Source organism: Battus philenor, unplaced genomic scaffold, assembly GCF_028537555.1.
Source record: "Battus philenor isolate CCGP_79_NKW_IND1 unplaced genomic scaffold, ilBatPhil1.0.hap1 SCAF_5, whole genome shotgun sequence".
In the NCBI taxonomy this organism is placed as follows: Eukaryota; Metazoa; Arthropoda; class Insecta; order Lepidoptera; family Papilionidae; genus Battus; species Battus philenor.
The window spans coordinates 16327347-16354344 of record NW_027181715.1 but is presented as its reverse complement, the minus strand read 5'-3'; the positions used below and the strand labels follow the sequence as shown (position 1 = coordinate 16354344).

The 26998-nt window shown below is 32.7% G+C and overlaps 1 protein-coding gene across 3 annotated transcripts; it reads right to left on the bottom strand.

Moving 5' to 3' along the window:
* Window positions 1-234: 234 nt before the first annotated feature.
* Prx2 (Peroxiredoxin 2) lies at window positions 235-21875 on the bottom strand. Of its 3 annotated transcripts, none has more exons than XM_068772986.1 (5): window positions 21800-21875; window positions 7761-7901; window positions 5402-5541; window positions 3842-4010; window positions 235-649 (listed from the first exon to the last, which is right to left on the bottom strand). In XM_068772986.1, exons 2-5 carry the CDS (start codon window positions 7889-7891, stop codon window positions 502-504), a joined length of 588 nt encoding a protein of 195 aa, XP_068629087.1. In that variant the 5' UTR covers window positions 7892-7901; window positions 21800-21875; the 3' UTR covers window positions 235-501. The 3 variants fall into 3 exon arrangements, with proteins under 3 accessions (XP_068629087.1, XP_068629086.1, XP_068629088.1); XM_068772985.1 differs by lacking the exon at window positions 21800-21875 and adding an exon at window positions 21307-21385; XM_068772987.1 differs by lacking the exon at window positions 21800-21875 and adding an exon at window positions 10236-10324.
* Between the last annotated feature and the right edge of the window lie 5123 nt (window positions 21876-26998).

Sequence of the window (26998 nt, the reverse complement as noted above, 5' to 3'; positions counted from 1 at the left end):
AAAAAAATTTGAAATATAAAATCTTGAAATCACCATGTTTGCGGTCAAACAAGAGTCAAGATTGCAAATTACAAATTGTAAGAGAGTCTCTTGGGCGGAACCGCTCAAAAGAGTAATGATAAACTGACAGATTTTTGATATTAAACTATAGATATGCTCAATTTCAACCCCAAACTATTCTTCTAATAGTGGCAACACACAGGAACCGCCCACAAGTGGGCGTTGAAGATAGATCGGTCTAACTTCAAATTATGTAATTTCTCTATTTTGTAATTTTAATAATCATTACTAAACACCTTCATGAGATGCAAGATAAGATAGAGAGAGAGAGAGAAATAGGACCACCATTTAAATGTAGATTTGGGTACTCTATTTAGATGGGTATATATTCTATACAAATAGAAATCCACATTCGACATATGTATATATATTTATATAGTAGTTATTATCATATGTTATAGTTGTATGTGGGAATGTCTAACCAATCCAAGAGGTTATATCTTAGTTTGCATCTACAAAGTACTCCTGGGCAGCTTTGGTGTCTGGCTTGATGGTCTTGGCACCGGGCTGCCAGTTGGCAGGGCAGACCTCTCCGTACTTGTCAGTGTATTGGAAAGCCTGCACTAGACGAAGTGTCTCATCCACAGAGCTGCAAATAAAAATGAGTGTTATGCTAACGTTATACAGATATATTTTGTATGGCAATTGAAACTTACATAGTATGAACATAATATGAGTAATAAAGCCTAAATTTCGTTTACAAGAAATTAACAAGTCTTTCATTGAGTATTTTATGTATATATAATAAAACTACACAAGATATCTTAGTCTTTAATATATAATATCTTTTCTATTTATATATGTACATATATACACAAATTATTTTTGTTTACATGCATGTATAAGTAATGTATGTGTTTGTATGAATGTTTCTATATGTAAATATATTTATACAAGTATGTTTGTATTTATGTATGTGTGTGATGTACGTACACCAACACCTCGTTATGCGTCGTTTTGTCTTGAGACTTTTCGAGGTTGCGTTGTTTTGGATTCAGTCTCTAATTTTTTTAAATCTTTTATTCTAAAAGATGGCAACGCTTTTTCTAATTGCGTCATTCCATCAAAACTTGGGGATTCCTAGCTATATCAATGCAATTTTAATACCGTTTTTATTTTAACTTGTTTTGCTAATTTTGGAGTCCAGTTTTCACTTCCTAGGTTATTGTGCTTTTTTTTTAAAAAAAAGGAAAATAATAATTATATCAATTTTTACGAGTTTTTTCTGGTTACAAAAAAGATAAATAGTTTACTACTATACTTTGTAATAAATAAATTTTCGTAACACTGGAACCTGTCTTCGATCTTTACATTGTTTTGCTACAGATAATCTCAAATCACTGTGTCATTTCAATTTGCGTCGTGTATTTTTTTGGAACGAAACCACGACGCAAATTGAGATTTTAGTGTATTTGCATGTATTTCCACTCTAACTCTCCTTCATGTCTCTCAACTCCATTCAAAGGTTGTCTGGTAGAGACCGCCTCTTGTATCTTTACATGAATTGTTTTTTTAGTTATTATTTATGGTGTACAAAAAAATGTATATAAATAGATATAACACTGTAATGAAATAGTAACGTGATATTTTCATTTTAAACTCCCAGGCGTTACTTAGGAAATATATACACCTAGGTAATTTTTTTCCAAAATTTGTCTGTTTGTTAAAAGTTGATATATAATTTGGTTTAACCCAAACCATTTTGAACGATGTTTAACATCTTAAAAGCAGTCTACGTAACTTTTTTTTTGTCAAAAACCAGATTCATCATTTCGCAACTACAGTATTCGCCTGATTTGGCTCCCTGCGACTTATGGCTATTCAGCAAAATTAAGCCCAATGCTGGGACTCCTTTGCGACACGATTGAAGTGATACAAACCAAAAGGTTTAGAAGGCTTTACCAGAAAAGACTATATTCAGACTGTTCAAGGACTACCACCACCACGGGGATTACTTTGAAGGGAATGAAATTTATTTAGAAGAATAAATATAAAACTGGTGTTATTTGCCTTATTTATATATCTTTTCTCAAGTTTAACTATTTCTTTTTGAATTTTACTTTGTCAACAACCTAAATATAATCACAAAATAATAAATCGTAGCAATCACGCACGAATCCAAGGTAAGTCTAGAAATCAATTGAATCATTTGATACGATCTTATCGCGCCACTCATATACGAGTGATAATAAAGTGCGTGACAGATACTGTCTAGCGTATGACCTTCAGAGGATTTACGGTAGACTTCGATAGGCAATCTAATATATGATAATGATAAAATATACACAGATTAATTTTTTATCATTATTTAAATTTTTCACCTATATTAAGTCATCTGTATGAAGTACACCCAACTCTCTTTTTACACACTTTTTTCAGCAATAAAAATAAAAATACCCCTATTTAAACTATTTTTTTTTTGTTCTAGTAGGAATGACTATTTTTTAAATTCTAACTTTGACAATGTCCTACAGAAACTAATCTATAAAACAACAAAATACAATTGGAGTAATAACATTTTTATTTGAAATAAAAATTAATTGTTTTCGTTTTATAAATTTTTACAGATTTCATTATTAATTCTTTTACACGTTTATTTGAAAGACTATAGTTTTTTCTTCCATCTTACACTAAATTTTTTGTAGTTTTCGTGTAAAAAATAGCTGGGTGTATATATTTTTTTACTGCAATGCGACAAGACTAAAATTTCTGGCAGTTTAGTCTGCAGAGACAGATATAAAAATATATTTTAAATATATGTTAATCCAAACTTTTAAAACTCCTTTTCTATCTATCTTATCATTACGTTATTTCATTCTGAAATAATTGATTTATAGATAAATATTTTACATCGTCGACTGCAAATGAACTAGGCATTCAGCCCTTCTAAACTTTTTTAAATGTAACCAGTCACTTGTATCAAGAATACAAAATCACTTAAATATTCATCTATATATTAAAAATCAAAAGAAAAAACTTTTCTCTATATAATCTTTCATTTTAGATTATTATATTAGAATTACTGTTAAAGTTCAACATAAACTTTCTAGAACGCCGAACTAAATGTTGGCATCCCAGCTGTTTTAAACAGATTTTGTGCGTGTTTATTATTTTACACTAAAATCAATCAACCTGTACATATACATACCCAAGTTGATTAATTATACTATACCAATTGGTAAATAGATAAAACGGGAGATGTCTTTATAATTGATAGGAATAATATTGTAATTGAAGGGAATGTCTTAGTCTAAGAGAAAAGACTTAGCAATTGATGGTGGAGGTTGTGGCAGTTGACGGTGGAAGTTTTGGTGATTGATGGAAGTTTTGGTAATTGATGGTGTAAGTTTTGGTAGTTGATGGTGGAAGTTTCGGTAGTTGACGGTGGAAGTTTTTGTAGTTGACGGTAGAAGTTTTGGTAGTTGGTGGTGGAAGTTTTGGTAGTTGATGGTGGAAGTTTTGGTAGTCGATGGTGGAAGTTTTGGTAGTCGATGGTGGAAGTTTTGGTAGTTGATGGTGGAAGTTTAGGTAGTCGATTGTGGAAGTTTGGTAGACGAAGGCGGAAGTTTTGGTAGTTGGTGGTGGAAGTTTTAGTAGTAGTAGGTTGAAGTTTTGGTAGTTGATAGAGGGAAGTCATACAGAGTAAATCTTATGACGGGAAGTAGTATATAGCATACCTGGTCATAGATGTTACGACGAAGAAGTCTTAGAAGTTAACCCGACAACACTTAGAAATTTGTATTAAAGGAAACTGAAGTAATAGTAGAGAAACAGTACTTACCGTCCAACAGGCAGGTCGTTAATGGTGATCTGGCGCAAGTTCTGCTTGTCGTCGATGATGAACAGGCCACGGAAGGGCACGCCAATCTCCTCGTTAAGCACGCCATAGTCGCGCGAGATGCGGTGCGACTTGTCGCTCAGGATCGGAATGTTCATGGGGCCCAAACCGCCTGCAAAACGTCACATGTATTTTTTTAAAATAAATATAGTGAATTCACTTGCCTTACTTAGAAAATAATTCAAAACATAAATAGCTAGGATTTCCCGTGGTAAACTGATTCTAGATCGCTTTCATTCATTCTAATATATAGCTATAGGCTTCGAGTGCCGGTCTGGCGTTGAAATCAGGGAGGAGTCAATAGCCTCCCTGATAAGCGGAAAGGATACCAGGGAAGAATTCCTCTTTTATTGCAAAAGAATCACACAATATGCAATAGAAAGAAATAAAAGTTAGGCATAGACAACAAATAAAAACTAACAAGACAAGTTAAAAAAATAAAATATAAAACTGTGATATAGAATAGATAAAAATGTGATACAATAAAAATAGAAATATGAAAAAATAAAAAAAAAATTGGAAATTAAGAAAATGTAAAATGAAAAGAGGATGAAAGAAAGGTAAACAGAGCAAAAGGGAAAGAAAGAATTGTGGCATAAAAGAATAGAATGAAAGATTATGTGAAGTATGAAAGTAGAGAATGAAAAAAAAAAAAAATATTATGTGAATAAATAAAATTGCCCATAAAGTCCCTGTCCCACCAAAGATAGGGGTACGAGAGGCCCCCAATAACGGGGCTATAAAAAAACAAAAAAATATATATAGCTATATTATTTGTTAGCTAATATATTCAACACCTGTTTCCAATTACCATATTAATTTTGTTATCTATTGGAATGCGACCATTACCTTTTGGCAGTACAGATTCTACAATAACAGATATAGTTATTTGATTTTTAAAAATCCTTTCTCTTTCTATAATATCATTACATTGTTTATTATTTCTGAAACCATTGATTTTTGGACAGGTCGTACCATACATTGTCAGAAAATGAGCTACACGTTCACCCCTTTAAAACTTTTCACCCGTCAATCACCCTGAAGGAACATATCATTAACGGATGATCTATCAAAATTTAAAACATATCCCTGTAACCAAACACCCTGTATTTAAATTACTACATAGAAGAAGTTAAGTGTATGAGAAGGCCGTATTCTCTAAGGGACTGCAACTCTCAGGCTTTTACAAGTTCAAAATGTATTGCGACCACAAAGCGAATACCAACATCCTACAACTTACACAATTTTATAAACATATATAATATTTTTTTACTTCATAGGTACTTTTATAAATAATGTAAATGTTTTGATATTATAAGATAGTATGATGTAAGTAAATAGGTACTGTCAGTGTATGTGTTGAGATCCACTATCGTGGACCCCCATTTTCATTTCATGGACCCCCAAATTTTTTTTCGCTGACGTAGACCCCTTGCAGGTTGTCATAGACCCCTTTGGGAATCACTGCTCTGAAGAGATGGATATCGAGTAAAAGCATCTTACCTTGCTTCCTGGGAGTGTTGATCCAGGCGAGATGGGTGAAGTGAGAGTCCGTGGACGCCGCGATCACCTCGCAGTTGATCTTGCGGAAGTCATCAGCTCGCTCGGAGAATGCGATGATCTCGGTTGGGCATACGAAGGTACTGTAATATGAACACATTAGGTAATTTAAAACCAAAGTTCCACTATAGCATAACCTTTAACATTGTATTTTTTTTATGACCCTCGCTATTGGGGGCCTCTCGTACCCCTATTTATGGTGGGATAGGGACTTTATTAGCATTTAATTTATTCACTTAATTATTTTATTTTCATTCTCTTCTCTTTCATTCTTCACATCATCTTTCATTCTGTTCTTTTATGCCACAATTCTGCTTTCTTTCCCTTTTGCTCTGTTTTACCATTCTTTCATCCTCTTTTCTTTTTACATTTTCTTAATTTCTAGTTTTGTTGTATCACATTTTTATCTTTATCTTTATCACAGTTTAATATTATTTATTTTTACATATCTTTTTTGTTTTTGTTTGTTGATGCCTAACTTTTATTTTTTCTATTGCATATTGCATAATTCTTTTGCAATAACTGAGGAATTCTTTCATGGTTTCTTTTCCGCCTATCAGGGAGGGTATTGTCTCCTCCCTAATTTTAACGCCAGACCGGCACTCGAAGCCGTGCCGGAGTCCCCCGAATGCGGGACACCGGCTAAAAGGTGGATCACGGTCTGACATAGTATATTATATACATATATATGGCTTAGAAGTTTATTTTAACACATTGTTGACCCGTCACGAGTAAACTCATGATGGGTCATTTTTTGCGTCACTCGTTATCTCCGTTGGCGACCACGCAGTGCAATTGTTCGTCAGTATAATACAAGCAGTTTCTCTCGCTTACAAAAGCCGTAAATTTTATGGTAAAAAAAAATAATTATTAAAAAAAATTACGAAAGGTAATAAAAAATCTTTCAAATAACACGCAGATGCTTTATCTGATTGTCCGAGTGATTATGAATCAAATTGTGGAGACTAAGTAAGAAAAGGACCAATATTTAGCCACTTCCGCACATGCAGTAGTAGTCGTGCAACAAAGTACACCGCCCGCCAGCCCGCTGATAAATGCATATGCGGCAAACAATGCGAATCACACAACTGACAGATGCCTCTGTGTTTGGCACTAATCGGTGTAACATAACTCCTGAAGATGCCCGTGGAGGGGTGAAACTCGTGTTGAGTGACTTTTATAATATATACTTCTGTATCTATTTATTTCATTCATTTTGCAGCTATAAGATGGAGTTTATTATCCTGAGGTTGACTAGGAGAAAACATTACCAGACATAAGTCTGCCTATCACGTATTTTGACGTTGCCATTTTGGTAATTCTAAATTGCACAAGAATTAAATACGCTTCGATTGTGAAATTCAAACTCTTTCAACGGACATTCGGAAGAATTAAATACGCCTCAATTGTAAATGCACGTTCTTCACGCACGGGTGAGTGCTACTTTGTGACAAACACGCACGATTAACGAAGCTATCGCTATCCCTCTCCCGCCTAACTGTTGAGGAAAAATTGAAATTTGAATTCCGAATTCTTTTCGAAAATTCGATGTATTTTTTTTTTAAATTTACGGATATATTACACCCTCCTATTTCCGTATTTATTTTGTATATATACTATACAGTATTATATATATATATATATATATATATATATATTACATATTTAAAACCATGCCTACTAATTGCGGTTTGACAGGTTTCCCTTCGCGTACCGGTTCTGTGTAAGAACAGTGTCACGTGCTTCTAGCGGTCAATGTCAATCTATGTAACCTTTTTTTTTGATGTAGAATGGTTTTTTACATTTTAAATTTCGAATTGACTATGAATCTAATGATTCATAGACATAAATTAATTTTTTTTTGGATAGGTCAAATAAAATTAGGTATTTTTTATTTCTTCTTCTGGACTATTAATACATAACATAACAAGTCCGTACCGACCGTCACACCAATAAACCTTTCACTACCAGCACCGGATTTAGCCGGGATCCATCTTTTAGCTTTTGGCTTTTATATAAATAATATGAATGAATATATTAGATTAAAATAGACTCAGAAGTTTTTTTTTCAATCTTATTAACAACAACTCGTAGCGATTTTAGTAAAAAATCATATTAATTTATAGATTAATGATATACACATTAAAAGAATAGTCATAGATTATTATATAGCATTAAGAAAATTGTAAAATAAAATATTTTGAATCTTTTATTAAAAATCATTTGCATTGTCTCCGTAGCGGCGCTGTCGTGTACACAGAAGAAAATTTATATTTTTCTTTTTTTGTTTAAAAATACTTACAAATCTAGCGGGTAGAAGAACAAAACGACGTATTTGCCCTTGTAGTCAGAGAGCGAGATATCTTTGAACTCTCCGTTCACCACCGCCGTGGTCTTGAACTGAGGCGCGGGCTTTGTCAGCTGCAGAGGCATCTTGTTGAAGCTGCAATGGAATTATTTTTTACAAACTACGCAATACTGCCATGAGAAGTAACTTTATAAGGGGTGTCATGTGTAGACTGTATGCAACACAAGTCAGATCATATGTAGATTACTGTAACCATCTATGGAATAAAGAGGATGGATGTATGGCTAATGGAATGAAAGACAAAGACTAGGAAAATTGTAGAACGAAAGAAACAGTACGACAGATAAGATGATACATGAAAGAGAAGAATGATAATAATAACAAAATGTGAATAAATTACTAGAATTAAAAAGTCCCTGTCCCACATGAGATAGGGGAACGAGAGGTCCCCAACAGCGGGGACCATTTAAAAAAAATCTATGGAATAGATCAGCGAAGTATCAACACGAACTCTTTGGGCTCCATACAGACATGAACAAAGATGCCGATTGTCACAATGCCTTTGTGAGTAAAACCTCAACTCTAAAGACTAAATTTTGACTTGTGCAGCGGAATTACAACAAATAATTCCCCCATCTCCTTGACGATTGTTGAAATTCGTTCTACCCGCACTAAGCGTTTCACTAATACTTCTATAGTAGGAACTGCCGATTGGAACGACCCACCGGCGTTATTGTTTCCAGATATTATAACTTAGAAGTCTAAGTTAAGAGTGAATAGATTTCTTCTAAACAAGCATGTATCATCATAGACCTCGTCATCGCTTGAGATCAGAAGTCAAATGCTTCGCCAATAAAGTCAATATAAAATTTTATTCAACAACAACCTACAAACTTTATTAGTGTGAAGCATTTTAATTATAAGGCTTTGGAATTGATTGTTGTACAATAAAGTTGTGGTACATAACCCCTAAATTATCATGACATTTTTTTTCCATTTTACTTTCGGGAACATATCGACCGTGTAGTGTTGGGTGTAAATAAAATTTGTTTTTGCTACAAAATATATTCAAGTATTTTCTAATTTTTATTAATGACGCTTAAATCCAAACACGCCATTTTGATTTTGATAAACATCAAATCTTTAACAGAGGAACATGAGCTTTCATATAAGCCGTGGTTAATATTAGATTTTTTTTTCAAAACTTCTTTCTTATATCAAGTCAAAAACATTATAAAGACTTGATCAAGACATTCCAGTTTTAACAATTTACAACTTAAAATACTCAGTGAACACTTCACTTGATACCCTTCTGTGAATTTAATTAAGTTCAAACGGTCAGGTCATCCACGCGTGGGATAGTTCCCAGCGCTGCGACACAACGAAACAATACATTTGAATATACCGTTTGGAAAGTTAACGGATTTATGTTAATACTTAACTATGATAAAATTTTAAAGTCCCTTATTCCGGCTTAATATATAAAAAAGCGTGGACTCAAGATACGATCGCAAAAAAAAGCAGACATAAAATTGTATTTAAAATGTATACTAATATAAATAAATAAACGTAAAATAGAAAAGAGTAGGCGATGCATGAATGAGAACTAAAACGAAAGAACGACAGATTGAATTGTGGTATTAAAGAATAGAACGATAGATTATGTGAAGAATGACAGAAGTAAAAAAAATGATAAGATAAAAAACAACCCTGTCCCAAACTAGATAGGGGTGTAAGCAGAGGTCCCCAATAATAGAGGCCACAAAAAATATGGAGTAGGGATGAAAAAGTGGTCACGCGAACCATAATTTCAAAAACTGGACATTGTTGACTGACAATGCTTTAAGAACCTAAGATTTAAGTTAGGAAATAGTTTAAGGGACGTAGTAAACACTAATATGAAAAAACGTGAACAAAAATATACAGAAATATTAAATGTAATTTTGAAAACAAAGGATTCAATAAATAAAAAAAACGCTATTATAATAATTGCTAACGGTTTTTGTCATCTTTAAAGCCATCTCCATATTTGCTTAGCACGTTGAACTCTAGAAAAGTAAGGATACAATCCGATCTGTAGATGTTAGTATCAGGTTTCCTGAGAACTAACCAACACGTATGTTCCACGCGGTAATAGATAACTTGACCATTTCCTATAATATCCAATAGCGGATGTGAAAGTAGTATTATTTGCAATGGTATTAAAACCTAAATATGATCTAAAGTCGATATCTCAGATCGTATAAATATGCAATGCACATAAAACCTTTTATGAGGGTATATTAAAATTTAACCCAAATTTAAACATGGTTGAAGTTTTAACAGTTTTAACGTTGGCATTAAAGTATTTAAAATATGATTATTGACTTCGTCAAAATGCAGATTACATATCAACTGAAATGGTGCCTTATAAAAAATAATGATATAAATTTAGTTATGAAAACATAAGGTAAAAATCAAAATACCCACCAATACACGTCTCGACTCGCACCAAACAGAAACACATCTAGAATGTTCTTTGGTCAGAATTTACAAAGGTTAAATTACGATAAACCTGCACGACATACAGATAACCGTATCAGCTGTTGTTTGAGTTAATATAATAAACTTACTAAAAATGTATGCAAAATAATATTTATGACTTGTGTTTGGAATGTTCTAGATATAAAATACATATACACTACCCGGCGATAAATATTGCACATCATACTTTGGAAAGAGAATCGGCTAATTTCGGCTTTGTAGAGCGTTATCTCTTTCGCACGAAATACGACTGACTGAACGTCACATATGTAGTGTGGGACAGAGACAGTGCTCTACGACGCTGAAATTAGCCGATTGTTTCTTTCCAAAGGTCGATGTGCAATATTTATCGCAGAGTATTGTTTTAAAAATTTACTTTTCTTCAGGTCGTCTAAGGAAGTTAAACGTTTCATCGTCAAAAAGATAAATCCTTCATGTGTTCGATACCTTTCTTCCGTTTTAGTTTTAAATCTAAATTAAAAGTACTAAATTTGTATTTTTTGGAGTCTAAGTACACGTGTCCTCGTTCTTCTGGGCAACACCGGTATTGTTTTTGTGGGCATATATTTTCATACGCGTATTGATAGGCTCTTGGTAGACCGAAGAGGTTAAGATACTAAAAAAGTCGGGCAGTGCAAGACCGTTCCCCGTTGCGACTTTTGACGTAGACCTATGCCTTGCAGTGGTATCGACCGATATGACTTTTTTATTAATTCTAATTTGTGTGGCATGTTTTTTATTTTCTTTTTCGCTTTTACTAAACGCAGACAGTTGGAATAGGGCTTCCGATATTTGATACGAATCTTTCTTCTCCCATCTGCGAGTCACGACAGTACAGCTAAAATATATACATATAAACAATACAGTTTGTGGGTTTTACTCAATTCCATATTAATTAGTACATTATTTTATTTTAAGTCACTGCCCAAGCGCTACAGACCGTTAAATGCCTTGGACAATGTCCCAGGAGAATCAACATATATTTTAGTTCCTTTAAACTTACACTGTTCTTACGTAAAACTATGTTTCTGAATAACATGAACCACGAACCTAACGATGTTATCGTCGCAATGTTTCGGGTCGACAACGCAAACGTAATCCGAGAGCCCAGCTGTGGACTTCCACAGGGCAACGAGCAAACCTTCGCCGTGGTACATAGATTCCGTGAGGGTTCCGTAGGCGAGCATGTTGCATAGTGCCGCTTCGAGGTTATACACCCTGCCGATCAAACCGTCATAGTCATGCCGCTGCCGAAACTTCGAGAAACGAGACCTTATCACCCAGGAGCATACAGCATACGAGGCAAATAAATAAACAAAGCACTATAGTTTATCATGTATTTTATTTGTAAAAAAATCCATTCGTCAATTTCTTGGCAAGCGAAGACATATCTTACCAAAATCAGATTTGGAAATAACTAAATATTTTTAAAAGGAAATTACGAAACCGATACGCTTATTTGCATACATATAGACGCCTGTGAGAGGTCTTTTTCCCCCTTTTTTGGATCGTAACCTCAGTGCTGTTCATATGGAGAGAGCACCCTGGGAAACCTCGGCTCAGGCCCCTACAAACTACTATTTGACCAAATTGAGAGGCCGCTGAACTCTTAAATGGCTTAGACGCGAATATCCTTTGAAACGACTAAAGACCATAAGGGCCCTAAACATAACCCCACGATGGGACTTGGGCTGTCTTCGTCGCTCCTGAACCTCGACTTGGTCGCTTACGTGGCTAATATTACTTCTACCATTTCTGGGAGCGTTCGCGCTGAAAGAAGTGACGAAAGAAACTCCAGCACTTCTATCTAGTATGATCGGGAGTTTGCGTCCCCTATGATACATGATCCGGCTTCGTTTCGGAGACCGGTTGAAAATCGAATGGCAAATAACGGTATATACATGGCTTGTCTTGTCATCGCGTTGTCCGGAAACCAGAGTACGTGTCAGTCTCTGGACGGTGTTTGAACGTACCGTGTATTGTACTGTAGGTGGCGGTATCTACAGTGAGTAAATTTGCGTCTACCCGCTTGTATAAAATATAATACCTAGCTTTTTTGGACAATCTGGACAAGATCATGTGTCTACCTTATGGACGTCCTGTGCTACGTCATCTACATTCCAGAACCTTAAGGTCCCGGCAGCCAACTGTTCTGTGCGCTATGTCCTTCGCTCTACTTTAAAAAGTTCTTCTACCCACATTTCGTGTTGACGTGCTGCACTGCGCATGTAGGTACGTGATCTTCACTCCAGATCCTTAAAGCCATCACCAAGCAACGGTCACTTTTACGCAATATGTGACCCTGTCTACTACTGTCTACCTGTCTATGGAAGTACTCATTTTGATCTCATAGAAAATACCTGTACTTAGTCCAAGCCCTATCTCTTTAAAGCGGACCAGAGTGAGAGACCAAGGTTTATTTACAGTATCACTAAAACACACACATTGGATGTAGACTTTCGTTTTTAGACACGAAATTGGATGATAAATTTTTGATTGATTCTCGAACGCAGCCATCAGAGTTGGTCGACTTACCGCCGTTTCGTGTCTATCTCGGCTAAGCTTGCCAATGGCCAGATGCATTTATTGTCATACGCGTATATGGTTTTTTTTTATCATTTAGTGTTCGATCTTTCCGTCAAATTCCACAGTTCATATCAAAAATAATATCTCATTTAATATGCTATTTAAAAATATTATCTCAAATACAACTTCAGATAGAATTCGTCTTTTCTCGACAATTAAACAGTAATCCAAATCGTCATACAAATACAATTTCATTTATAATATTCAATTTGTACGACCGTGAAATAAATTTTCGATCTGGGTAAAATTATTCGAGAAAATTCTAAAAAAATAGGACAACTTATACGAAGCGATAGGCGTCACGATGACGTCATACGCTGGTACATACCAAGGCCTCACTTCAAGTTAATGGTTGAGGAAGTTGGAACGTAACGTTTATTAACTACATATTTATACAGTCATAGAACTCGATCAATAAATCAGGTACATTGGCGATTGTTTTTATAACTGGCCAATTTGAAAATAAAATTAAAAAGAATTCTTTCGAATTTGAAAATTCAAAAATAGAACCCAATGGCGGCAAATTACGTGTCAGCTTGGTGACATGATTTAACAAACATTTATGTTTTATTTATTAATATTTGGACATAGCCTTGCCTAATTATGGCCAGGATTGGTTTTGTTGTTTTTTCTTTATATATTTCACAAAAATCAACGGTTTTGCCTTTGTTTTTACAATTACATTTTAAAAATATAAAGTTAGTGTTCATTAAGTCTCGTCAAATAATTGCTAGCTTAAACTATGGTTTACCTCCCTATGGCCTCCAACCATTCCAAACCATTACTCGTCTTGGGTGTGAGTAAGGTACAGGGTGTTTCTCTGTTTCGGGGAGACCAAGACCACAAGACTCCAACGGTCATCTGATCTTCGCGCTGTGGTCTGCTGACTGTCTCAACATACTAATGCTCTGCTCTATGTTACTTTCGTTTCAGCCAAGGATTTTGAATTTTTTTAAACCAATAGTTTAAAAAAATTCAAAATCCTTTTTCAAATTTCAAAACACCTGCTTAAGATTATAATATAAACGTTAACGCAATTCATCGAACAAAACCGGTTCAAACAGTAATCTAAATCCAATTATCGGCACAATTAGAGCATTACGATGTTCTAATAAAAATATATATTATCTGTATCGGTACAGACAGACATATCAAATTCCAATATTTTATCTATGCACGTGTGGCCCACAGATAACTAATCGTTTTAATAATAACAAAAGAAACCTTGTGTAAACATTGATTTTTAAGATACCTGCTGTGTCCGGTGTTCTTTTAGGTCCTTCTTTTTGCAAGGACATTTTAATTTGGGTAAATAATTGCCATTTACAAAAATTAAATCACCTTGGCACTGTGACATTACTTTTGCACCACCTTTTATATATAAAGATAATAACATTTTCAACTAATTACAAATCCAAAGTGCATTCAGTTGCATATAAATCGCAACCATTCGCAAGTGGCATGTCAAGGCCGTTGGCTTTAGTACATACGGCTAACACATTGTTATATGTTAATACACATAAAAGGCATTCAAATTTGTTTTACATAGTATCACAAAAACGCATTGAAACCTTCTTCTACATGATGATCGGATATAGGTGTAAAAGATTTGAGGTTTAAGGGCCAGAAATCAATGGTTTCAGAAAATAATTAATAACGCAATAATATTATGTGAATACGCGAATTTTTCGAATTTGTAAAACCGCGTAATATGAAAGCGAATAAAAATACCGTGTTATAGAAATAATTATTTTGTTTCTATCACTTCGTTTCAGCCTATAGACACCTACTACAAGGCATTTACCTCCCCCAAAGATATCTACTAGGGGATATATCACATTCGCCACGCTTGGCAAGCGGGTTGGTGATTGCAGTGTGGTATTATAATATGCTGATGATGATGCTGCTCATCCTTTGGATACTTGTTTGCGAGCAGTGGCAATCCCATATAATTAATGCACAGTGTGAATCATATAAGATTGTATGCCGGGATCGAACTTGCGACCTATCGCAAATCTCGGTTCTTTATCGCTGTGCTACCGATGCTCATATACTATGAGATAAAAATATTTGTAATTCTAGCAATTCCGCGCATATATCTCGATCGTCACAAAGTTTTTTCTTTTATTCGCTTCATGATAATTTTAAAACGCGTCGACAATCGTTAGAACTGTATAACACTCTTACAACGCGGGAATACTGTATGTATGTATGTATATATATATATATATATATATATATATATATATATATATATATATATTACCTGACCTGTGTCTTGCAGTCAGCATCTATGAACTGAAACCAATTAACTATCTCAACTATTTTAACCTTTATAGTACATACCATAACTACATCAATGTCAACACTAAAACAATTGATTTCAAATTACTCTAAATTAAAACTGATTTGTTACAATTCTACAATTAGCTACATTTATTGTATTACAACCTAAATTTAAATTAAATATCCATAAAGAAACCTCGCTAGGATATCGTGGAGTTGGCTTCTGTTAGAAACTAAATAAAAAAGATTAATTTAAAATCTCACCTACGCAAACACGTGTAAATAGTTGTCGCACTTGCTCAAACAAGTATGTAGTTATTTGTCTCATTCTTTCATACGACGACAATACAAAAGTGCTTTCCATATAAAGCAAACACTTGAAGTTGAAACTTAAACTGTAATACCCGATTTGGGCGAAAGATAATACAATAAATTGTGAAGAACAAAAGAAGAGGATGCACTGAAAATTTATAATGATTATTGAAATAAGTCCCTGTTCCAAAAAATCACAGGGAGGTCCACAGAAAAAAAGGACCTTAGGATTAGGATATATCCAGTGAAATCTGCGCAAAATTTCTATAATCAATACCTAGAAATACACTAAACTTTACTAAATACTTCGAAAGCTACAATAACCAAAAATCCGGGGACTCCCGCAGTTTATCGGAAAATTAAATTCGTACTCGGGATTTCCCCGAGATCAACACTAACTAAATACTGCCAGGAAATAACGTAAGAGGTAAACCTCATAGAGAAAGGTCTCATCATGGGCAAGAGGTGTTCAGGCTTGTCGAGGTCCAAGCTGGTGATCTCATCGCCGCGGCAGTAGCATTTGTGATCTAGTGACATTGTATTACACTTGCAATTTCAACAGCTGTGAAAACAATAACTTATATCATAATTGATTTATAATGTAACCTCTACAGGGGGACTTCGAAATCATATTATACTGCTGAAATGATGATGATGAAAAAATGTCGAGTAATATGCGGTTTCAAAATAACACGTACGGTACCCGGCGATATATTGCACATCGACCTTTGGAAAGAGACAATCGGCTAATTTCGCCTTCGTAGAGCGTTATCTCTGTCGCACGAAATACGACTGACAAAACGTCACATGGGTAGTGCGGGACAGAGATAGTGCTCTACGGAACCGAAATTAGCTGTCTCTTTCCAAAGGTCGACGAGTAATATTACCGGGTACTGACTGTACAGGTTTTTTAAAACAAAAATAACACAGTGAAATCTCCCCCTTAATGTTCGATTTTAACTAATTAAACTCGTGTAAATTATTAAAGGTACTTCGTGTATATTGTTACCACTTGTATATTACAAAGTACAATATAACGCGGTTAAAACTTAGGCAATCGCCTTCGCGGCACATCTGTTAATAAATAAATACCACACACGTCTTACAAAAGGTAACTGAGTTGTAAATAAACAAAACACGAAATTCAAGTATATTGTAGTTATAAAATAAATACGCAAAAAAGTGAAAATTAAAAAATTATTAAACATTAACACGGTTAAAATTGTTAAAAACTAAACGTAATGCGTAATTAAATACTGGTATATTAAAAAAAAAAACATTTAAAAAAAATTACGCGAGCAAATTCTTTTATCGACTTTCTTCAATACCAAAAACTATGTCTGGTTATAAATCTAAAATGCCTTGACCCTTCGTCTACCGCAACATGACGCCTGTCAATGTCAGGAACTATTTTTTTAAAATGAATAAAATATTATTACGTATGATCCTGTGATCCGTATTACATCCAGAGCAAGCGATTTTAAACTGTACTTTCAAGATGATTCGATATAACATAGCCTGCTGTATTTCAGACAGATCTGACCGGTACACATCCTGGGAGTCTATATGTCCACAGGCAATCGACGGGTTAATTTTATTTTACTATTTTAAGAATCTTTACACGCCAAATTGCTGATAAGCTACCACATTTATTTTCTATTTACATATTCCAACAATAATAATAGATAAAAATAACTAACATTCCAAGGATATTACTAAAAAAATAGACAATAATCAATGACAATGGTAGGCTACCACTGGTAAAACTATACTAAGACTTGAGTTTCATCTGCAATCTTATATAATTCATACTATATAGCATTGCCATAAATTTCCAGAGGATGGGCAATATAAAACCACAACATGATTGACTATCTACCTGCCAAGCATGATTAATATATAACCACCTATATATATCTCTCTGGGAGGCCTATACCTTGCAGTATGTCTCTATCAACTGAAAACAGAGAAGAGAGACAAACAATGGAGATAAATAACCATTGCATAATATTGACTATATCATTATGTTCGAATAACATAAGTTATTGCTTTGTAAAGGTCACAAAGTCATGATCCAACTTTATCAAGTGACATAACATGGTTTATCTATGTTTAATAATAAATATGAGTTTAATCTGTTCATTGTTTTTAATAGAACAATGATCTGAAAAAAAAACTAACTATATACAGTCATAATGACAGTTAAGTTTGTGTTAGTACTACTGTGATTAAAAAATAAGTTAAAATTCTCAAAGATTTGTTACTTGATTTGATTGACAAACACCTAGCTGATAATGTTGGAATATCATTTGGTTCAGCAAAAACCATTTTGAAGGACGTTTTGTGTCTCAAGTCTCAATTGGTTGGAGTCACACTGCATGGGTTCTAGTAGTCTAGTTCTTAACTATAAAAAAAACTCTACTCATATCTTTCTTCATTCGAGACTTCCTTTTGACACGAACGAGATAAAAACCAAATACAAATTCTTTAAGGGTATACCAAAAAAAGACCATTCCAACTGTTTCAAAGACTGCAAAAAGCATTGGCAAAAGCTAGTTTTATCTGAAATTACTTTGAAGGGAATGAAATTGATTTGGAAGAATAAATAAAGAATTTACATTTTAAAAACAAATTCTTATTTACTTTTTGATTACAGTATTATACAGACCGGAGAGTAATGTCATTTCTGTCCACATATTTTACAGAAAAGCTGATTGATTTTTACCGCTACAGCATTGATTTTGTATACTAGATGGCACAAGGTTGTTGATAATGAAGGTGAATATATTGTTGATTAAAAAGAAAAACTCGTCAAAAATGTAGTCATATGAATTTAACTTATGAAAGCGACATTACTTTCCAGTCCGTCTAATATATTAAAAATAAAATATAAATTCTTATATGTTCTATACAATTGTCTTCAACTTATCCTATTTGTGAAACAAAAACTATTGTATTTCTACATTTCCTATGGAACCTTTTTGATTCCAATTGTAATCTCTTTACATGCTAATAAAATATAAGGTTCCAAATTTGAAAATAACAAAACTTTTTAATTACTATATCTGTCGAGTGGCATACTTAGAAACTAACATGTCCATGTAAAAACCACTTAAAACTGTACAACAAATTGTCCGCCCAAATAAGTAAGTTAATTGAACAGTCATACAAAAGATGCTAATTCAATACCATGAGTTGGCAATTTTTCTATTCTATTACCAATATATGTAGGCGTTAATATCTTGTATAAACACACCTTAATTATTTCAATTGCATATGTAATTTATATATATTACTATTCATAGGCCTATATTTAAATTCATATACAAAACATATTGGCAGACACTTGATAAATAAAATAAATAAAAATAAGCTTGCAACACCTTAAGTCTTCAAAAAGTTGACAAATCAGTCTACACATATATATAATAATGTTCCACGAGACATCTTATATCTTCCATTTCGTGGTTTTAAATCTATAAAAGACCAAATTTTAAGCAATCAATCAGATAAAACTTTTACTCAGATAAAGATCTTTCATAGAGCCTCTCTTTATAAGGTCCACTGACCATTATAGGATACAGTTCAGGACATAAATAAAAAAAACTATAAAAATATAAGCCCTAACATCTATATTTAACAAATTCATGCATATTTATATATAATAATGAAACACAAATACAAATACTAAAATCAAGAGCAAAGGTATATTTTTGTCTCCTAGTGTTATAACCAGACAATTGTATACAGTGCCCTACCTAAAAGCCTTTTTAAAATTCTTACATCTTTCTTTGTAAAAGGGACAAACTCTTGTTGAGTGCATTTTCGAATTGCCACCTTTAACAATGAAATTGCCCCACTGTGGGACATATGTCCCACATTGGGAATTACAAATATTGATTTTTTTTATTCTAATATAAACCTGAACTACTTTTACCATCATCTATCAAAAATTGCAACCTATTTTGTTTATAAATAAATAAAAAATACATTTTTGTATGTATTCCAACAGTTGAAAAGCTTATTGGAATTATTTATATATTTCCACATATTTATTGCACAAATCTATGACTAATATACAAGTTATATATAGAGCAACATTTATATGTAAATATATTTTAATTACTTTGCATTAGCATTTACAAATGAATTACTAGTTTGTGCTGATAATTAGTAGGAAAATTTTTAATATCAGACTATATATGATGCAATACGTATGACTGTATTTCAAAGAGTTAATATATAAAAAAGTAATAAGTAAATATAAGGATACATTAACATATGTAGCAAAATGTCTGTCTGTATGAGTCACAGAAAAATAATACAATTTTAGTTTTTTCATTAATTCAACTAAATTCAAAGTACCTTTATATATGTAGTCATTTACATGTGGATCGGAACGCTGATCTGTTAAGAGCTGGCTAGAATCTCAACAGTTGCATTTTTAAATGAAATTTAACAATTATTCATGTGTACATTATTATATCAATCATGTAAATGAACAACAAACACAAGTTCCATACATTTCAACCAACTAAAAACTCTTGAAAGAAAAAAATGGAAGGTCTAAGATATCTTGTAGAACATTATTATATGTAAAATTAGAAACATGAAGGATTTCTACTTAAGACATAACTTAAGTTCCATATTTTTATATATGAATTTAAATTTTGGCACACATATACATAAAAATTCTTTAGGAAATTTCATTTTTATTCCTTCTATACATAATTTATGAATTCTATATATACATCTTCTATAACAACACATTTTAAAAATGGAAACATTCATACTTTAAGAATTAAAGGTCACAGATTATTTATGAGAAACAAGATATAAAACCTCAGCAAAAATATTAAAAACAGTAATTTTTTCCCATTAGAAATAATGCAATGAATTAATGGCAGAACATATATGTATGTTCAATTAAAATTCCACAATGTATTTCAGATCTGCCATTGGAGAGATTTAAACCAATATTAAAGAATGATACTAAAAAAAGTACATTATTCTATCCAAGAATACTATACCGATGTTAATGTGTGGGAGTAGATGTTGTTAATGCCCACTCAGGAAGCTAATTATTATCAAGCACTCTTAAAACTATATTTGTAAAGAGCAACTGTCAAGTTTCTGACTGGTATTTCACAGCAAAACTGCCTTCAACACCAGTAATATCTTCCATAAGGACAACACAGCAGCTTGTAACTACATATTTGAATGATATATTGATTTTGAATCCTTTAGAATATTGAATCAAGTAAAGATAATGGGGTATTTTGCAAAATATAACAAAATCTGTAAACTATCACCATCATTTCAGTATTTAAGCAAAAATTATACGTAATAATGACATTTATTACAGAAATGATCTTATTATGACATCATTAAAGCCATAGGATGTCCAATGTTGGACATAGGTTTAACCTAGATTTCCAATAGGACCAGTTTGAAGCAGTCAATTGATATTAAAAAAAAACTAAATTAAGTTATAAAAAACTACAATTGACTTAAAGTAAAATTTGAACACATATAAGTTATAAAAACTTAAATTACTTAGTCATGAAGTCTTAGCAACATAATGACGTATTTCCGAATTACATAAAAAATATGTATTGTTTAATCTTGCTTATAAACTTGCTTATAAAATGTAGTTAAAGAAACAAATTAGAATCTGATGCTATCTTATAAGATATACGTGTAATCAAGGGTTTAATTACGTATAATACTTGGATATTGTCATATGTAGGTATAGTATAGTAATAGGTAGATACCATTAAAACCTCCACCTATATAAAATCCAAGCATTCATGATACTTTGCCGAAGACATACCTGGAGATATGAACCTTTTTCGCAAAATTTTCAATAATTTCGTCACTATTCTCACTACGTTCTCTTTTTCTACGAATCCCGTCTTCGAACATCGCCTACCAACCATGAAAAACGTAGATAAAAAAAAACTTAACGTTATATCTCATTGGATAATAATGAAAAGAAATCTTCAGCCTATTTAAGATTTTATTATTAGCATTATTTCAACAAAGAAAGAATAAATGCGGAAACGAAGTTTTTTTGCAATACCTACGTCTATTGCGCAATATTATGCAGTTAAATATTTTATAAAACGGATGTTACTTAAACGAACACATTGAGCGTGCCACGGTAAGACATTAGAATTTCTAGATGAATCTTCCTGAACAATAGAACATCGCGTCCTACATTACACTTTAAAATTCATACCAATTGTAACATATTACAAAAAAAAGTTAAAGTTATATTAAGACTAATGTAATGAAAGTATAAAAAATATGAATAAAATACTTACAATAAATAAAACTGTGACAGGAACTTAAAACCACACACTCCTCGAACGTCGAGCGTGAGAATGACAGCCGGCCGGAAAAAACGGTAGAATTAATCGCGGACACACAGATTAAATACAGCAAGTTTGTTTTAACTCACAGCTTGTATAGTTAAAAATAGTAATTTTATCAATTATTATTAAAGCACATTAAATTCATGTTCCAATGCTTATCTTTTATAATCAAATATTGTATAGGCAATATCAAGATTTTCCCCATTCGATATATTTGATGTACGTGTTCTTACATTTTTAACAATAAAATCTCGTGATATAATATGTAAGAAAAAGTTGCTGTTAAAATTAACTACTTATTTTGTTTTGTTTTTCCTGTATAACGTTATAACATATTCCGTTTTTTAAATTCATAAACACTAATGTTTCTTCGCCGCTAGCAATTGGCTAAGTATTACTCGTGGGTATATTTAAAATAGAGCTATACTTTAGAGGTTTTTTCAAATACAAATTCTGATACTGGCTAGAAAACATATTTTAAGAATTTTTATGTTAAAATTAGGGCTCATGAAATTAAGGAGTGACATGAAAGTTAAGTTTCATTTTTACAGTAAAAACTCTGGCAAGAGACGCTATTTGTTACATTACCTCATTTTTAATTAAAAATCGTAATTTCTTTGTGTAATTCATAAGAGTTTATTGCATCTAAACTTATTCATTTGTTTTTAGATCATTTTATGTTTGTTAAATAATTTTAAAATATTAAAGTTTTTAAAGATTAGTTTTTAACCTCACCTAATCTATTATAAAGATTTTCTTTAAATAAAATAATGTTAACACATTATTCGGCAATTTTATTATGTCATTGCTACAGAAACAACAGCAACAAGCGTGTTGAAAATACAGACATGTAAATGCATAAAAAATGGTTTAAAAAAGTTTCGATTGTGTTATTCGGCCTGTTATGTCTCCAAAATGTCACTCGGGTTAAATGTAAGTGGGGAAATTTATTTAGTTATCTAAATATTGAACATTTCTATTTTTTATCACATAAAAATTTTTTTACTATTTTAAGCGCTTTAGACAAATGAAAATTTTGCGCCTATAAGAATACACATTTACTGCAAATTTAAAAAAAATATAGTAAAAAAGATTAAAAATCTATTTTGACATAATAAGGAAGATATTTTTTAAAAAATTATGTCTTGTGTAAAAATCGATGTCGCATGGAAAATTAAAAACTTTAATTCGTAAAATTATAAAAGTAGTAAAAACAAATAAATATTTTATTTTTTATCGACGACAGAGTGAGACTGAGAATTTGGCATTGAACTGGTTATTTTTTTGTAAATATATAATAACAAAATTTTCATTTCTAATTAGATTTAATATTGGTCCTAATCTCCCAACAGATTTTCGAGATATATGTTGTGTATTAATGCGATGGTAGACAATGGCCTTTGTGTATTGTTTTAGATACCTTGTTTGTTTTGCGGAATCTTAACGTCGATTGTTTCAACTATGGAAAGAGAATGCTGGCTTATCCATTCAAGATAAACAATATATGTGGATATACATAATTCCTATCTATTTATACACCAATAAAGTTTCTATTATTGGCAACGTTATCTCTTATCTATGGATTAACGTCACTTTTATTTTTGTGTCTATGGTACGAATGAGAGGCCAACAGACTTTTGAATGATTGCCGCGTCTTATATTGCAAATATTAAGATTGCTGTTATATAATAGTTAAATAGGGGATTATGTTTTTGATTCGTATAAAATATTAAATCATTTATTTATTGTTATATGCATTAGATATTTTAAATTAGAATAATTAGCCCATTTTCTCAGCGCGTTTTATTCAAATGATTCTTTTGTTGTTTAATGTTTGCATAAATAAATAATTAATGATACATTATAAGGATATTTAGTTTTATATTATAATATAATTCACAGACATCTATGTACATTCAAATAAGGGTAGTGTAAATATTATGATAATCAGTTTTTTAACTGGCTGACGTCATGGTTTAGATCTTTTTGAATCTGTTACAATATAAGGTTATTAAGGTTACGAGAGTTGCAAGGTAACCTGGTGACATTGTTGTTGACTGATGCTGCAGCGAAAGTCGTAAAAAATCACTACTAAATAATCACGCGTTAAATATTAATTTTAAGTTGCCGCCATTTTGAAAAAATAAATGTCAAAATGACGTAACATATACGTAAAGATTACGATGTTATCATATTCGAAATTTAAAGTAATATTTAAATATTTTTTTTAAGTTTTACCAAAGACGCAGAAAATAAAAAGGTTAATCATAATTTGTAAGAACGCGTTTACATAGATAACATAATGTTAGTACATCGCCAGTGTTTCATCGCCTAAAAACCCTTTATTGTCTTCAACTCTACCGACAGTTTTACTATCGTGTGTGAACAATGTTTTTAGGAACATTGTTCACCATTTCTTTCTGAGAATCGAAAAAAACTTCGAATTTTAGGTGAAATATTGCAGGAAGTTAACACGTTCACTGCGGCTTGAGGTCGATTCAGCCTCATGGTAGACTTTGCACTGGTGCGGCGCGTAAAACTCGTGTTTTCTCTCTAGTGCGGCGGCTGTTTACACTCAGCCGTATGAGGTATGACAAAGACAAATATAGCTTTCTTTATGTCTGCGAAGCATTGACTCAGTATTGTAAAAAAAATGATTGAAACATGAGGCAGAAAAGGCCTCAACCGCACTATTAGGAAGTTCAGCTTGAGGCTGATTCGACCTCAGCCGCACCAGCTGAAAGTTCTTCAAAATTGGGCCTGCAGTGAACGTGTTAATGATAATGAAAGTTGAAAGAAAGTCGTTTCAGCCTATAGACCTTTACTGCAAGGTATGGGTCACCCCCAAAGATATTTATGTATGTTGGGATATGCGGTAATCACGCATGGCAGGCGGGTCAGCGATCGCAGTGTGGTATTATAACACGTAGAAGACGATGCTGCCTATCTTATGATAACTTGTTTGTCAGCGGTGACAATCCTATATAAACAGAGCTTTGCTGGCAGGGTGGTAAGTAATGCAATTAAAAGGAACAAAACCAAATAGAAAAACTGGAACCAAAAATGAAATAAATGCACATGTAAACGAACTTATCAAATAATAATAGAGAATAAGACAACTCTAGCAATGTATTAAAAAGTTCAAATCTAAACAAATCTGTGATATCAAAAAACAAAGATAAAGATTGGAAAATAAACATGTACCTAGCCACCTAAGAGTAAAAAGATGAGGAAAGGAAGGCGATGAAAGCAAGAAGGAATGAAAGAACAAAAATTGCAAGATATTGTGAAGGATAAAAGGAAAGAATAAAAGAAATTGAGATGTATGAAAGTGAGTGTCGAATAAAGATAAAACTTTGAAAAAATTATGTGTAAATAAACTCCCTGTCCCAAATTAGATAGGGGGTACGAGAGGCTCTCAATAGCGGGGGCCATAAAAAAATAACTTAAACAGAGTGTGAATTATATAAAATAGTATTTTGGGAATTGAACACGTGACTTACGATTGTAAGTCTCCACCTTCCACCGCTGGATTACCACTGCTCAAATTTTTAACACTTTAAAAATAAACTAAAAAAAATAGTCACGTGTACACGCATCTCTATATTACACTCACAAAAGTGCTGATGAAAGAGCGCGATATTAACTTCGTTCGGCGAATATCGAACATTAGAAACCATGGCCCATTACCTTCGCGTAGGAGCGGGCGGTGCATACCCTGGTCGCGTCCGGCGATGGTATTTTTACTGTATTTAACGACCACATTGCCCTGACGTATAATCCCATGGAACCCCGGGGCGTAATAATGTCATTGAATAACCCCTACCAAGTGAACTCACACGATTTTCGATTATATTTGTAACGTGAATCAAATAACCATTATACCGTATTTATATATAAAGATTAAATATTGTTAAATGTCGAATAAGTATATATATACTCTCTAATAATAATAAATAATAATACTCTCTAAGTATATAGATTTCTCTTTTTTTATTAACGGCTAAGACAAATATCGATAAACGTGCACCCTTATACAGAATGTGTGACCTCCACTATTCATATGTTAGTGATATTGATATATTCTCGTGCTCTCTCGTATCTTTTAAAAAACAATTTCGTTCGAAATTATTGAGTACACACAATACAATTTAAACCTCATTGAAACGTGACGGCTTTCTGTGACTCGTAATTATTGCGGTGTGATATGCAGAATGCGCTGGATCTTTGATCCCTGTTTAGTAGTTTTTATTTGTTTTGTCATTGTTTGACTATAAATCATTAAATGTTCTTAGTGAGATAGTTATAAGGTAACAATTGTAACTAATTTTATATTTCTAAGTTTCTAAGTTTGTACTTTCTTACTGCATTTTGTTATCTTCAATAAAGTAAATAAATAAATACTTGAACAAGCAAATTGACATGCTGAAGTTTTCTCTGCCCACTGGCTGGGCAAATGGCGTGCGGGGAGATACCTCAAGGCCTTAAGGCTCTAGAATAAAGATTACAGATCAGCAAGCCCAGCGTAGAACGCCCTCTCATAAGGTGGGCATATGACTTTATCAAGATTGTTGAAAAACGCTGATTACAGGCCGTTTTTGGTCTTATTCGAAAACTATCGAGGAGACTTATGTCTAGCAATGAAAGTCCTACAGTTTAATTGGCGTCGTTATGTGGAATTCATTTTATTTATTTATTTATTGATTCACTTAATTATCTAATAGGATATTTTTTCTTTTTTTTTTTTGGTTCCCGCTATTGGGGATCTCTCGTATCCCTAACTTGTTGTGGGTTAGGGACTTTTATATCTTCTTTTGTAATTTTTTTTATTTTCATTCCCTTCTACCATGCGTCATATGTTCTTCCATTCTTTTACTTTCTTTCCACATTTCCTCCATCTTTCCCTTTCAAAATAGGATATATTAGTAAAGTAATTATTAATAATTTTTCTCCTAGTCGAAGAAAAATTATAAATGGACGGGACCTCGAGGTACCAGATCGAGAAGCAGACCTAATGTCAGATGGTCTGGCGAGATCGTGGCTCCAAGTTGCCAAAGACAGAGAAAAATGGAAAGCTTTTGAGAAGGCTTTTACCCTGAGGGGGTTCATACAAACTTAGTGCAAAATTATCAAAACTATTATCTAAAT

Bases quoted from the DNA above. Each gene is read 5' to 3' on its own strand.
- Prx2 (XM_068772986.1), bottom strand. From the start codon at position 7,891: ATGCCTCTGCAGCTGACAAAGCCCGCGCCTCAGTTCAAGACCACGGCG. The intron at 5,542-7,760 runs GTAAGTATTTTT...TTCATATTACAG, and splicing joins TTCTTCTACCCGCTAGATTT to TACCTTCGTATGCCCAACCG. The intron at 4,011-5,401 runs GTAAGATGCTTT...GACGTTTTGCAG, and splicing joins CAACACTCCCAGGAAGCAAG to GCGGTTTGGGCCCCATGAAC.